Raw genomic sequence first — 16,088 nt, 5'->3', positions numbered from 1 at the left:
AAGCATTCAGTGATAGTTTTAGTTCTTGCATTCTAATTTTCATACTGCTGAGCAACAACAAATACACAAGAAAGATAAAAAATACCAAGTCAGACATAGTTTCACATCTGCTGTACACTTTTCAAACTCCCATAGTTGCTCTTTCAAAAATCTCTTCTTCCATTTGAATCACAAAGAGAATAATTTCCCACACATCAGCTGGGCTGTCAAGTAAGCATATTTCAGTACTCTTCAGACTTATTTAGTAATTTGTTTTCCTTTCACCCTGATGTACTGTAATTTCATAATCAATGTATTCCTGGACTTAGTATACACTTAAAATGAATGGCTGAGTTCCCACACAGGAGATTGGGCTTGATGTATATTTCAAGGTGGGGGGGGGGGGGGGGGGGGGGGGGGGGGGGGGCACGGAAGTCTTGACAATGAGACTTGGGAGTAAACACTCCCAAGATTTGCATCCCCCCCTCCAATTCTTTAATACCTAGAAAACTGCTAATAAGAATATTTTTATTGTATGTTCAGGCATTGTTTAAACTACTAATAGCATTAGTATAAATTTACAATAATTTCAGATTTTATATTTATGTGTTTTATATTCTACTTCTATTGTTTTAATATTTAGATCATAATATTTAAATTGTTACAAAGAATAAAATCACTATCCTAAAAAGTTTTCCCTGGTTATTTTTCCTACCAAACAATTACACTAGAGAAACACGATGTGACTAACAGGTCTTCATGGATTGAAAACCCAGCAAAATAAAAAACTTCATAGCTCCCTAAAAGTCAAAGGTATGTACCGAGCATCTCTGCTTCTTTGTAAAAAACAAAACCCCCAAAACCCAACATAAGAAAACATATAAATATACAGCCTGCATAAGCGATCAGCATAGGTTTATTTATATTTGTATATATAAAGTCTGTCAGTGGTTATTAATGCAAAATTATTTTAAAAGCCCATGTAGCTGTCCTTCTGCAATGAAACAAGTACACAGATATTTTACATCAAATTCTAGTCAGCAGTTTCCCAGTTTTAAAAGATTTTATATAAGCACAACATGTTCAGTGCCAAAGATATTTGTCACCAACTTGCTTTGCTGATCTCTTCCAGCAAAACATTGATAATGACACTGTATCTTATACACTGTTTTCTTGGTTTAAATACTGATCCCTACTAATTTCATCATCATCTTTTAAACATTCTTTTCTAAGTAATAATCTAGATCTGGTGAAAAGTAAAAAGCTTCTTACCATTCTGATCCAATATTTTCCCCGTCTCTGGAGTCCAGCAGCAAGGAGCTGTTGCTGTTGCACTGCTTACTAGAGACACCGGAGGCTTTAGAAGCAGAGAATGTTTTATGTGGTTAAAATGTATCACCACTGATTATATTTCAGTCCCTCAATTCCTAGTCTTGATGCTCTGGAAATCAGCCAATCCAAGCGATAAAGAGGTTTGCAACAAGAAGTTGCAGAATTTTCACAGTAAATGCTTCACAGAAATGTTTTGCTTCTTGATACTTGTTTTTTGTATCCACTAAATGTTAAAATAAATCCTGGCTCCCTCTTCCCTCCTCCTCTTTTTTTTTTTTTTTCCCAAAATGAGATTCATATATATATTGTTCACAAGGGACTTTAGCATTTGCTACAGCTAGGCACAGCGCAGAAAGGCATCATGCCAGATTACACATACATCTCTGCCAAGATACCTGAATTTTGACTTGCAACACACCCTGTTATTCCAAACATGGATCCTCCTAAGCCAAAGATCCTAACTTTGCCAAAATACACAGTGTTTTTGTGAGGCAGCCAAATGCCCCTTCAGATTAGCTAAGAGCATCTTTTATTTGCAATGTGGTTGCTCTTTGTTCTTTCCTAGTGAAGACAAGGTGGTAAGTTCCAAAGGGATGAAATGATCAACTGGCACTTCTACTACATGCTTCTATCCCCACCCTTCTCAAGAATAGACACCACCGAAAATCTCTCTGCAATGCTGTAACTATGATTAATTACTTAGTTAATATTATAACTGTCTTAATGTTCTCAGTGAAAACCCAGGATGCTGCTGTGCTGGGTGTGATACAAAAAAAAGAACAAAGACAGTCCTGACTCCATGGACCTTGCCATCAAAGAACACAGTAAGAGATGACAAAGAAGGAGGCAGAAGGAACCAAATCAGACAATACTGGCTAGTTTGATAGGTACTTAGAGTAATATCCCAGCAACCTGACCATTTCCAAGCTTTTTGGGCATCACAATAAAGGACTTTTAAAGAAAGGGTCATCAAGAGGCTATGGAGACTACCTTGGACATGCTCTCAAGGAGAAAGCATATTATTGTACTAAGACCACAAGACTGAGCCTGAAATTTTAATGAATGGATGAAAGAGGATAGAGTGATGCTTTTGCAATGACTGAGAGTTTATAAAGGTCTAGAAAAGCTAAGACCTTTGCTCTGTGCAAGGAAGGAAAAGAAATTAAGAAGAGATGCTCATAGCTTTCTTAGCTTCTCTTTGCAACAGGATACAATAATGGTTTTCACTGAATCTGTTTGAATGGGTATGAGTGTGCAGGACTGACCTGAAAAAAGCAAGGGAAAGGATGCTGGACTAATTGGCAAGCTTGTTTAAAAGGTGAAGAGCTGGATAGAAGTTTTGATTGTTTGTTGAAACAGCAGTAAACCTATTTTAAGAAACTACACAGAGAAATAAGATTTAGTCATCAATAACACTGACTATGTTGTTTCTGAACTTAGGCAAAGAAAAAAGTAATAAGTGACATACATGTTATGGACATCATGGCAAGGTTAGGTTGTTTTCTAGAGTGACAAGGAAGCAGCAGTAAGGGAGTCTACAGGAGGTCTGTTTTAGCCATGTTGAGGTGTATCTTGCTGAATAGATACTATTATATATCTACTATATATTATTATATACTATACTATTATATAACTACTTGTTAGCTTCTTGCTGAACAAGAAGCTCTCTTTAGTTCTGGCTGAAGAAGAAACATCTGGAATAAAGAAATTCATTTGCAAGCCGTCATGACAAAGATTAATTCGATTTGTATTTACAGATGAGATTATCTGATGTAAATAAAAGAAAGAGACCATGGTTCAACCCCTAAGAAACTTAGCAAGATGGAGTGGAAAGAGGCATTGAAAGAGTGATTAAGAAGGTAGGAGGGAAAAATTAAGCAAAACAGGTTCTATGAAACCAAGAGAGACAAAATTTCAGGAAGAAAATGGACAACAGCATACAAGGTAGCTTACAGGATAAAAAAGATCAGTATAGAGCACTGGTTTCACTGTTTGACCAGAAAGCTGTCTACAGAGACTTTGCCTTGAGCAGTTTCAGCAGCATGGAGGGAGCAGGAGATGCACTGGGAAGCGCTCAGTGCCACACCAGAACTTTGGCAGTGACAGTAAACAACTCATACAGCCGTGTTAGTCAGACTGCTAATCAGATTCCCATCAGAGAGGCTCCACTTGTAATATCACCGAGACCCAAAAGACAATTCAATTGCAATGAATCAGGCTATGGAGGGCTTGCTCTCTTTAGAAATAAAAACTTTTCCATTAGAATGTTTTCAGCCGTCTTGCTAGTCTGTGTAAACCTTTCCTGCAATCCTTGAAATTTCTGAAATCCTTATATTCACAAAAGGTATCTATTGGAATAGTGATCAGATGCTGAATATGAAGGCATGCAGCCAAGTCTTGCCCCTGTATGTCTCTACACAAAGTGTGTATGGAACAGGGTGATATGGCCCTATGCATACATGCAAACAATTTTCAGCTCTGTCTTTCAGTCAACGAAGCCAGGATGCTTCCATTTTTTACTGAACAGTTAAGAATTAATTGAATGCATACAAATTTCAGAGTGAATTCTGGCACAGTCTTCTCATATTTAAAACACACACCTCCCAAATTCAAGTGCACATATCATCTCCTAAATTCAACTAAGAGACATTTCTACACAGAACAAGCACTATCAATACAACTATACAGGCAGAAAAAAAAAATTATTCAAGTTAACTGACTGACTTAGCATTAGCACTCTTGCTTCAAAAGAAGGCCACCTTTTTCATTTACTTTAAACTCCTTCCAACACACACTCACACAGAGAGAAAAATAAGTGTCCACCAAGGGAAAGAATTATGTACTTGTATAACTGCAATAGTTTAAATGTAAACTTCAACTTTTACATCTACCTAATCCTTAAAGATTAAATCCTTTTTTTTTTTTTCTTTGCCTTCAATTCTCAAAGGATCCACAAGCAAAGGGAGCTTAAATTTTCTGGACAGGTCTAGAACTTCTCCTCTTTATAAGAGGAAACCATCTTCCTCCCAAGTTTGAGTTAAAACCCTTAATTTAATCCTTGCTGACTGCTTACAACCCTCTCATGCAGGGGCAGGTATATATTGCCAGACTTTACCGCTCTCAGCAGACTAACTGTCATCAGGAGCCCCATGCTCAGAGGCTATTTAAAAAATAAAAAGACAGCTCTCAAAGGCATCTGATCACATTCTTTAGGTACCTGCAGAAACGTAGCTAGCAGGCCACATAGTTTAAACACTTAAACTGTTTCAAGCAATGACATAAGGAAGTCCTTGAATGCTCTAAATGATCAAGGAATGCACAATGAGGCTGAAAAACTGAAGTTGTATTAAAAGTAATCTATTTTTGTGATGAAAATAACTTGCGTTGCCAGATCTACTCTATTTCACACATGCATGTTCTTTGCAGCATGTAAACCTTCACACTAGAGCCCTCAATCTGTGACAACTGAACAGTTGTATTAAGAGGAACCAAACATAAAGCAACTGATAAAAGAACTGAATTTTTGCCCTGGTAGAATTTCTTTTATTTTGGCATTTGATTGCTGTCTGAAGACAGGATGGAAAAACAAAGTATTTCAATTTTTTATTAAATGAAAAGTCCTAATAAATTTAAATGCAGAACTGTTGAGTCATTCTGGATTTGCTTGAGATGCCACAAAGCCTAAGGGACATGCAGTTATGGCTTTCTTGGCGCACTCTATAAGTCTGTCCAAATTGTCCCTAGCATTATGAAGCACCATCTGTCCCATAGGTTGTAATAAATAATGAAAAGATCTATGAACAGCCTGCTATAAATAGTTAAAAATAAATCACAGCTCTAATGAGTAATAAGACAAAAGCATGCAATATTATTTGAATTCGCAGAATGAAGATAAACTAGGTTATATACGTCTGCAGGAATTCTAAAAGTCAGCAAACCAAAACAGATACAAAACCTCAGATACCTACACAAAATAGGAAATTTATCAACAAAAGACTTTGAATTTTTGAATAATTTGATATTTCACAAAATACACATTTTTTTCCCATTCCTTCTCCAAAATCTTCACTCTTAGAAAAGGTCTAAATCCATCATGATATTTGGGATCTATACAGAATAATAACATGCAATTTCACAAAGGATATTCCATTTCATCAGGAATGGGAAAGCAGTAAACCAGGGCAGAACACAATAAGACTTTTCAAGATCTTAAGACACCCAAGTAGCTTAAAATCCAAGCCCAAATACTTTCAATATGGAGTTTAGCCTGTCTTGGCCAGCTGAACTTGAACAACAGAATTCTGAATTTTACTGTTAAAGGCTTAGAGCAAACAGAAATGCTCTTAAAAAGTACAGTGATAATAGGCAGATGGCTATGCAAGACAGGAGAATGGATATGGCAGCAGATCTCTCTGTGCTTTCTACCTTTTTGTATAGAAATCTGGCAGATGACCAGAGCCACAAGAGCTACTACTCTGTGGGAGCAAGAACTGTATTCCTGTTTTATTTTACTGTGGCATTATTTTCATACAACAAATGTCAAGACTGCACCTCAGACAGCACCTCCTCTGTTTGCTTAGGTCTTTTCATCAAGCCCATTATTTCAAGATAACCTCTCTCTAACATCCTGTCAGCTTGTTGTATATTTTGGCTGTCATTATCCCAACTTTTTTTTCAGAATCAAGTTGTTTTTTCCCAAAAAAGTAAGTCCCTATCCAGCATAGCTATGAAGAAATATATCCAAAGTGCACTCTGAGTGCAAACTGGTAAAGTGCTGTACTTCTACATGCTAAAAAAGTCAACTGAACACACGCTGAGAAACACAAAAATTCTCCATTCCTTCAAAAATCTAACTAGCACAGGAAGTCCAAAGCCAAATGACACCACTATAAATGTCAGTATTAGTTTTTCACTGCTCATCAGTTTCATTGGTGACATGGGAAAGCAATAGAATTTGCAGGAAAAAAAAAAGTTGTTCGAAAGAGAGAGAGGAAGAAAGAGGGGAAGGAGGAGAAGAGATGGGGAGGAGGAGAAAGAAGAGAGGAAGAGAGGGAGAGAGGGAGGGAGGCAGAGCAGCAAGGTATCTCAATCCGGTCTCTCTTCAAGGCTCGCTGGATCTACAAATCAATAGCTAGCACAAAAAGCAACCACCAACACCACCAAAATCAAAGACATCACCATGTAGTCTGTTACTCTTCCACACAGACAGCAGTATTTCATCTTCCAAGAAGCTTTACCAAAATTTCACATATAAGCTACATCCTGAAACCCCCTCACTCATACAATTCATACATTAACGTCAATGAGACTTTCCAGTGGTAAAATCCTGTTCTCTAAGAGGACTAATACAAAAGCACAGCCTCAAATAGTTCAAATGACATTCTGAAGCAAAAATAGAGGATTAAGAAGGGCTACTAGCCTTGCAGGAAATAAAACTTTTATGGAAAACTCTTCTTGTAGAGATTAGGACCTCACACCAGAAGGAATGTAATTTCAAATCAGTGGAAATACATTGAGATGTTACGAAACTGGTACAGCATCTATAGAATAGGAGAGGCTACTGACCAATTAAGACTCTACTCAGCAGTAGCCAAAGGTTGAAACATGGCCCTGAATGTTCAGCTCTCTCATAAAGACTGCATGCATTACCCAGCCCTAAACTGATGTGCCAGCTCACAAATCATAACTGGAGCATGACCCTGTCCCACAGCAGGTACCTGCTATTTAAATGGGCAGTATCAATACACAGAGGATGATGGGTTTTCACTGCCATCAAGACCAAACATTGCTTACAACTTTCAAAGAAATATTTTCCCATTATTTTGTGAAGAGCTGAAACCATGAGTTAAAGGTAAGAACAGTAGCAAAAGAAATGCCATCACATTAAAAACATTTTCTCAAAAAAAAAAAGAGAGAGAGAGAGAGAGAGAGAGAAAGCTTTCTTATCTATCAGACACAGCTGAAAAAACATATGAGTGCTGCCTCCCAGAGTCCAGCTGCCTGGAAACAATTCTTTCTATTTTGCTGTGGTACACTGATTCAGCATCCAAGGAAGGAATCTCCTAGGGCTGTGAAGCAATAACTAGATTCTCTGTTTCTGCCAACCATTGTACCGAGGGGGTCACACTGGACCACCCCAGCTCAAGCTATGCACAGACCCAGGCCTCTATGTTGCCCAAACAGCACAGCCAGGTAACAGCTTCAAAATGGAGCTGAATCCATCTCTCTCTCTCATATGCACATGAATGCCTGCCTGCACAACCTTATAAAGGAAAACACAGTTAATAGACCCTCTGTCCCCACAGGCCCCAAGACTGCTGCACAGAGCCTATGTCTCCCACCACTCCTCCACTTGGAGCAGCCAGGTGGGCTTTAAGAGCCTCTTCAGTGCCCCGTGGAGATGGCTGGGGAAGGAGAGGCACCGGAGTGCAGTGCAGAGCTGTACTGAGACAGTGGGCAACTTCCACCTCCTGTCATCAAGATCAACAGAGACAATGGCACTGTTTCTACGCATGCTGCAGCCAAACGACTCAGACCAGCACAGCATTTCTTGATCTAACCACTGAAATCAGCACACAACTGTAATCATATTCTAAAGTAAGAAGCAGATATTTAAGGAGTCCCATTTAAAGAAGTTTAAGGTTTCGTCTACTGTATTTTGAGTACTAATCACAGATCACTATTTTGCAAGTTTACAGAATACCCACGCCAAGCATCCTTCCATGACAAAGTAACTCAAGAGATGTCTCTAAAAAAGCCAAATACGAAGAGTATGATCCTAATTTTTTAGCCAAAAGAAAAAAAGAAAAAAAAAAAAGATTGCCTCTTTTTATATATGTTAGTGAAGATGGGACACAGCCTTTAAATAGTGAAATTGCTATCAGTATAATACCTCATCAGCAAACAAACAGTTTCTGTCACTGAAAAATATGGTTAAGAGAACAGTATTTCCCCCAGTAACTTCCATTCCTAAAGAAATATTGCCCATATGCAAAATGGGAAGCAAACCCTTAAGAGTCGATATAAATCGGCGCATCTCTCGTTTTCGCGTTGCTTTCAAGGCGACGCCTGCCAGGCGCTCTCCCTTCCTCTCCATTTCACCACGAGGGGGAGGTACAGCATTGCTCGGGCCCCATTCTCCAGGAACGGAAGAAATATAAAACGCAGAAGTGTATCATTATCTTATAACAACCACTTGAATTAACGTAATTAAGCTAAGCAAGAATGATCACAATATATGCTATTGAGTACTTAATAAAACAGATTTTTATACAAAAAGCCTACGTAATGTATACCCTGAAAAACAGCCAATTTTAAAAACAGCTCATCATTATACATACATTAGTATTTGGCCTCCTACATAACAACATTAGCTGTGTTGATGTAATTCAGTTTTGTTTCCATGTGAAATTACACTTAATATAATTTTCCTAGATTATAAAAGACATTTAATTCTGCCACAGTAGTCTGCCTAACACCAGTCTCAAACTTGGCTAGAAGAGGAAAGAAATGGCGGAAAGATCAAAGCTGCTGCCCCTAAATTGAGAATAGTTTGAGACAGAAGTGGAGAAATGGAGCAGCACCCAAGGAGATCTTCAGGGCTTGGTGTGACCTCAGGACTACAATAGATAAGGGTGGCCTACATCTGTTGGACTTCCTTGATCATGATGGCCCTCCAAAGCTGTCCTCAGAAAGCCAGTGCCCGATACAGAGATACATGCTAGAGAGGGATGGCTCTGGAAAACTCCAGACAAAATACAGAGGCACAGCAGATTACTATTGCAAGGTCATATGGACAAGAAAATGCTCGGAAAGGCATTGGATGGCCAAGGCTCGCATTCCTGGGTGACACAGTACCTGACGGACAGATGGCACAATCCCAAGCAACAGGGCCAGGAGAGTGCCAAACTATTCCAGTGTAACTAGCTCAGTGACAAATACAACCTACTTTAAAAACCAACACGTGAGCCTCACCAACTGGTTCTTGGGGAAGGGACTGATCCTAAGAAAGAACTGAAAAGTAGCTGAACAGCACCAGCATTTGTTCAGGTACAAGACACTGCAATGCCAAATGAAGTAGGCAGCACTGATGAAACCCACCTCCAAATGAAAAGAGCCATGAACAAGGAATTAAGCAGGCAAATGACTGCTACAGATTTGTGAAAACTTGAGAAGTGCAGGTGTACACAATATGCGTCTCCAGCACACGCTAAGCAAGAAATGGACCTGCACCATACTGAAAGATATATGCAAAATCAGGATTCCCTTTACCATGAACAGCAGCAGCAAGGAATACCTTAATGTCAACACATACTTGGACTCCCAATCCATGAGCTACCGTTCTGCCCCCTGTAAGCTCTGTGAGAAAGATGAACTCTGAAGATACAATGTGGAGACAGTGATAGGCTTAGAAGAATATGGAAATAAAATGCTGTGGGATTTGGCCCAGGAATGAATCTTAAAGGGCAGTCATCTGAGGTACACTAGGGAATTATCAAAGAAGCCCTAGCTACCACATCCAGTCTCCATCCATCCAAGTGAAAATAAAAGAGCAACAGCAAACAGATACTATCAAGTAGCCATATACTATCATGCAGGTATACTATAGACACTGCAAAAAGTCAAGAAAGTGGGTAAGACACAGAAAGAACTGCCTCAAAAAAAAACCAAACCCAACCCCAAACCACCCCCCCAAACTAAAGAAAATCCCCAAATTTTACCAGTATTGGAGCAGAGATTAACAAAGACACTCAAAATAGTAAAGATTGCAGGGACAAACACTCCCATACTCCAAAGGCTTTCTTGATGCTCTGAGAAAATGACTTTCTGAAAAAGTGGTTGGAGGATTATCAGAACTTTTACCAAAACAATGGACTGCAAGACCTGATAGCATCTTGTGAAGAGACACAGCAAGTGTCTCACAGCAAGTGAACGGAAACCATCTCTGGAAATGACAGAACATCTGAAAAACTGATGATAGCAGCAGATGATAATCTGGCCCACTTACAGCTAAGCATACAAGAAAGAAGAATACGGAAGAGTTGATTTTAGTGACAGGGTCTTTGAAAGGCTTCTCAAAAAACTGCACAAGCTTCTGAACTAAATTCTTTAACCAAAATCCTATCCATGTTGGAAAAAGGAGAAAACTGATTTAAGGGACAGGCTGTTTCCTTAAAAGACATAGGGACAGTGCAGCTGAGGCTTTGCCCTAAATTTATTGTGGGCAAATAAAGTGAGATCAATAGAAAAAAATCTTTCACTCATTTTACCAACCTTAAAAAAAAGTCCTTTTAACAAAGGATCACAAGATAGACTGTTCCTTGTCCTGAGTGGCATGAGGCTCCTACCTATGAAAAAGTGAAGTCAAGAGTCTCACAATAACTCTGCAAATCAATGGTTTTAAAATAAAAAAAAAAGTTGCTCAGAAATAGGTTATCTCACTCTGGAGACTGATGGACAGAACTGCCAGTCCAATGGCCAAAAGCTTCAAAGCAAATACACATGCAAATCAGATTGACAATCTGCTGTTATACAGCTAATTTTGACCTAACAGGCACACAAAACAGGTGTCTGGACAGTAACATTGCTTCTCACCACAGGTCTGCAAATGATTTCTACTTAGATACACTATTGTGGTGGGATGACCCTGGTCAGAAGACAAACACCCATACAGCCCGCTCACTCACTTCCCTCCCCTCAGTGGGACATGGGAGAGAATAGGGAGAACAAAGCAAGGAAACTTGTAGATCAAATAAAGACAGCTTAACAGGTGAAGGAAAGAGGGGACAACTCACCCCCAAACCAGCAAGTAACTCAAAGGAAATCACTCACTACCTCCCCACCAGCAGACCAATGCCCAGTCAGTCTTCGAGCAATGGCCACCATGGAAGTCACTCACACACACGCACCCCCCTTCTTCCTCTACCTCCAGTTTTTTTATTGGCAAGTGTAATGTCATATGGTGTGAAATACCCCTCTGGTCAATTTGACCAAGCCGTCCCAGCTGTATCCCTTTTGTCCTGGTTTTGGCTGGGATAGAGTTAATTTTCTTCTTAGTAGCTGGTACAGTGCTGTGTTTTGGATTTAGTGTGAGAATAATGTTGACAACACGCTGATGTTTTAGTTGTTGCTAAGTAGCGCTTATCCTAAGTTAAGTATTTTTCAGTTTCCCATGCTCTGCCATCAAGCAGCTGTACAAGAAGCTGGGAGGGAGCAGAGCCGGGGCAGCTGACCTGAACTAGCCAAAGGGGTATTCCATACCATGGAACGTCATGCCCAGTATATAAACAAGGGGGAGTTGGCCGGCAGGCACAGATCGCTGCTCTGGCATTGGTCAGCAGGTGGTGAGCAATTGCATTGTGCTTCATTTGTCTTTTCTTGGGTATTATTACTTTTTTGTTGTTGTTATATTCCTCTTCATTACAATTATTATTATTATATTATTATTATTCTTAGTTAGTAGTGTATTTTATTTTACTTTAGTTATTAAACTGTTCTTATCTCAGCCCACGAGTTTTACTTTTTTCCCTCCTCCCCACCCCACTGGGAGGGGGGGATGGGGAAGCAGCTGCGTGGTGCTTAGTTGCTGGCTGGGGTTAAACCACGACACCTTCCCAACCTCTTTCCCACCCCAGCCTACTCATTGTGAGGGGCAAGCAAGAAACAGAGGCGGCCTTTGTGCTGTGCAAGCACTGTTCAGCAATAGCCAACACACCAGTGCATTATCACCACTGTTTTAGCCATGCATCCAAAATACAGTACCATGCAGTGCCATGAAGAAAATTAACTACATCCCAGCTGGACACAGTACAACTATTTTGCAACAAAATTGACTGTCATTTCAGGAGACAGGGAAAAGGCAGCAACCTGGATAACATGGACAGCTTCATGTACTTGCAAGGTCTCAACATGAGAGAGAATGTTGCTACCTGCCTGAAGTCACCATAGATAGAGTTGATGTTAACTCAAGAGACACTATGGAGAAGTAAATTATTAAAATCCAATATAACTTAACACATGTATATTCTCAGCTTTGCTCTTTGTAGCCAATACATTGCTTGCTTTTGAAATGAAATGTTTCTAATGGTTGCCTGGAGTCAGCTGGTAAGATGACATCAATAGCTACAATTAGGAAACAAGAGTGAGAAAAAGCTGATCAATAAAGTAGCAAAAAACTCAAACCCAAAGCAGCTTGACTTCTCTGAACACATCTTCCAGATCAAAGATGGTCATCTGCTTGTAAGGCTGTGTTTTTCAGGCCAGCAGGAAGTGACTGAGCAGTAGAACAGTGGTTGAGTAGCAAATTTAAAAACACTGTATGCTGAAGCATGAGACAGAACAAGAATATACTGTGTGCCTGGTGCATAGAGTCATTATACTGCACTGGCAGAGGAAGAAAGGAATAATATGCATTTATAGTAATTTAGATTAATACCCACATTTTTGCAGTGTAGCTGAAAGCTACTGTTCAGAATTTAATGTTGGGTAACTTAATGAACTTATTACCGGTCAAGCTGAACTGAAGGCATAGCTTAAGTTCATTAATGATTTAATCACCTAACGATTTTAAGGCATCAAGTTAGTTCCAAGAGGTAATTAAGGCCTGGGTACCCTTCCTGGCCAAATTCTTTGCTGCTGTAGCACACATATGGCCTCAGTAGTTTCAGCTGTGTTTCACTTGTTGCTGTGTTCCACTTGTTCATACAACTGAAAAATATGGCCTTGAGGAGATTGAAGAGTGACCTCAGCTTGACCTGTCAGGAAAAAAAAAACCACTTTTGAAAAACTAAGGGCTGAGGAATATATATAGAGAAACCCACACATTGTAGAATGAAGTCCTAAGCCTCTCCCCTTCTTCCTTTGGGCAACGGCTCTTTGGATGACAAAACCAATATCCCCAATTAAAGCAGTCCTGATGCTGTTTGCTTACCTGCATAACACACTAAGAACATGCTTTCCCAGGTGATGCACAAAACTGTGCAGAGCAATGGCCAACTCCTCTCTCTGAAATTTTACAAGTAAGTCACAGCGTTACTGCTTCCCACTATTGACTCACAAATCTAGTACTGAAGAGGCAGTTTAATTCTACTGTTAAGAATTGTTTTCAAAATGCAGGGAAAGGAAAACCACATCTGAACACAAAGAAGAATGACTTGCAAAATATTACATACAAAATATATATCAGCCATGTTGAATGCTTATGTTTGCCAGATTAAAAGTCTTGACTGGAGCTAGGAAAAGTAAACAATTTTCACCTGTATATAAAATAGGAGTCAAAGTACCCCTAAACCAGAAAATTCATCAGGAACAAAAACCAGGCAAAGCATTGGAAAATTCTGCCCTGACAACATGCAAAAACTATGACTACTAAACATAGGAGTGTACCAAACAGCGAGAGTAGTATCCAGCAGTGCTCTCCATGTTACATTTGTTGAGTGCTGTGATCTTCTTTCCAGCCTCATCTGGATAAGCTGCAGTAGGAACAGACCCCAATAACTCACACAAGCAGTTCAAGAATCGAAAAGTCAGACATCTGAACAGTGAGAACATAGTTGGAGCCACCTCCACATTGCAGCTGGTTGCTGCACACTCATTGCTTTACAGCACAGAGAAGCTTGTCCCAAAAAGCATCACTGTGTCCTCAGACACACATCTCTTCTTGAATGAAGAATCTGAATGATCCAATGCTCTGATTTAGTTGTTAAAGCAATTAAAATCCTTTGTATTCACATAACATTTCTGTAGCCAACAGAACAAAGCTTCCTGAATATATAAATTTCCTTAAGACAACAGCAGTCTTTGAATCTGCTATAAATAATTTGACCACTAACTGGAGACAAAGCCACAGCATGTCCACATAGTTGACACAGTTTACAGGAACTATTAAAAACCATGAATCAGCCTAGACTGAGTTGCAAATTTCTTTCCACAGATCTAAATCTCTGATTTTTATTTATTTATTCATTTAGTAATTACAATTAAATAAATTAAATTTGGATTATATTCTGATCTCTTAATATTTGGAGGTAGTTGTTGACACCTCTTTTACATTCTGTCTCTATCTTTCTTTAGGGCTACATCATCCTGGCTTTCAGGAACTTAATGCTTTTCCAGATAACAGATTGCAACTATGAGAAGCACATCTTTTCGTCTCTCTTCGCAGGGCCACATTCCACAGTATATGCAATATTGTCCAAAAGGACCTCTAAATTTCCCTTCTCTGTAGTTAAAAAAAACCCCTACAGACTGGGTTTGCTCTTTGTCTCAAAACAAAGAAATTCATTCCTTCATGAAAAACAGTCTCTCAGAAAAGGAAGTTGTACTTGGATATACTCCCCTTGAAAATCTCTTCTGACCACTATTCAGTAGGCAATTTTCAAAGCTTTACTGAGCCCTCTGAACACTTGAGAACCTCCAGCTAATTCAGTCCTGATTTGGGAAGAAAATTGAATATATTTGTGTAGAAAAAAAACAGCAGACCCTCCCCAACCCAAGGACCAAAGCTTCAACCCCATGAGGTGAAATTGTAAGATCTACTATGCAAATGTAAGCCATACTTTGTTTTCCTGAAAAGCTTATTTTTTGGCTATTTGATGGGTATATCTAAATTAGCATTTTAGCTTGCTTCATGAGTGTACTTTTGTAAATGTACAAGTCTCCTGACTATCCCTGTCTTGTACTGGATCCCAACAAGCAGGCAACAACCTTTCAAGACAGGTAACTATTTATTAATATTCCAGAAAAAAGTGACAGTAAGTTTAAAAAAAAAAAAAACAACAAAAAAACTCATGTCTCTTCTGAAGCTAGGAACCCTGAGATGATACAGCATTGGATGGACCTCTGGTCAGGGCATGGCACAACACACTGATCTTCTCCATGGTGAGGCTGACCAATTGTACGTTCACTTGCATTCTTATAGGGTCTTGCTTACAACACAGATTCACTTATCACTGATAGCAATCAAGTCTGGAATATGGACTTAGCTTTGAAGAGCACCTTGGTGGTAGACCCTAATATTCTTATCTCATTAATAAACCAACAGTTCCTGGGAACAGGTACATATAATATTTGTATATTGATTAAATGCACATCTCTTAAGTAGCTAGGAGTCACACTGTATTCATGATAGGGAGGCATACACCTGGATTTGCTACCATATAGATTACTAACTCCTTCTACAATAATCTTCTGGCCCAGCCACCATAATCCCCACTTAAATTTGTTTAACAGAGTGATCTAGGAATATGCAGCTGGATTTACCCGGATTAAACCCACAGATGCATTTCAGGAGTGCGACTACTACTCAAAAACTGCTAATAGGTGTTCAGTCAATGGAACTAGACTAGAGCTAGTCCTATTTAAACCTCCCAAATGTGTACAGCATGGACACTCAGCCTTAACAACAAATATTTTGCTTTAAAGATCTGCTTATATTGCTCTGTACTGTTTGCTATTATAGACATAGTCTATGCAAGTGCCAGGAACAGATGAAAACTGAGGCCAAGGTGTCTCATCTTACAGACCCTTTCAATTAAAAAAGACAAGCCAGAAAATGAAATATAGTGGCTAGGACACCAATCTAGGAGCCAGAGAACTAATTTAAATCCAAAATCAACAAACTGAGCAAGACAAATTGCCATTCTGTGCCTTTATTTCATCTCCTTGGCCTTCATGACAAGACCTGTCTCTCACTGCATTTATACACTACACTGCACTGCACAAAAGGCCGTAATCTCGGTAGAGAACACTAATCCCTATTATCATACAGTATGCTGTTA

The 16,088-nt window shown here is 39.2% G+C and overlaps 1 protein-coding gene across 1 annotated transcript in view; it reads right to left on the bottom strand.

Annotated features, from left to right (window-relative positions):
- PLD5 (phospholipase D family member 5) overlaps positions 1–16,088 on the bottom strand; it is a 189,583-nt gene that overhangs the window by 148,187 nt on the left and 25,308 nt on the right. The window contains 2 exon segments of the mRNA XM_050893661.1: positions 1,252–1,281; positions 1,283–1,336. Of these exon segments, the coding sequence (XP_050749618.1) occupies positions 1,252–1,281; positions 1,283–1,336 (84 nt within the window).

Source organism: Gymnogyps californianus, chromosome 3 (genome assembly GCF_018139145.2).
Source record: "Gymnogyps californianus isolate 813 chromosome 3, ASM1813914v2, whole genome shotgun sequence".
Taxonomy (NCBI): domain Eukaryota; kingdom Metazoa; phylum Chordata; class Aves; order Accipitriformes; family Cathartidae; genus Gymnogyps; species Gymnogyps californianus.
Note: the sequence above shows the minus strand (reverse complement) of the source record. Positions and strands in the feature narration are given on the sequence as shown.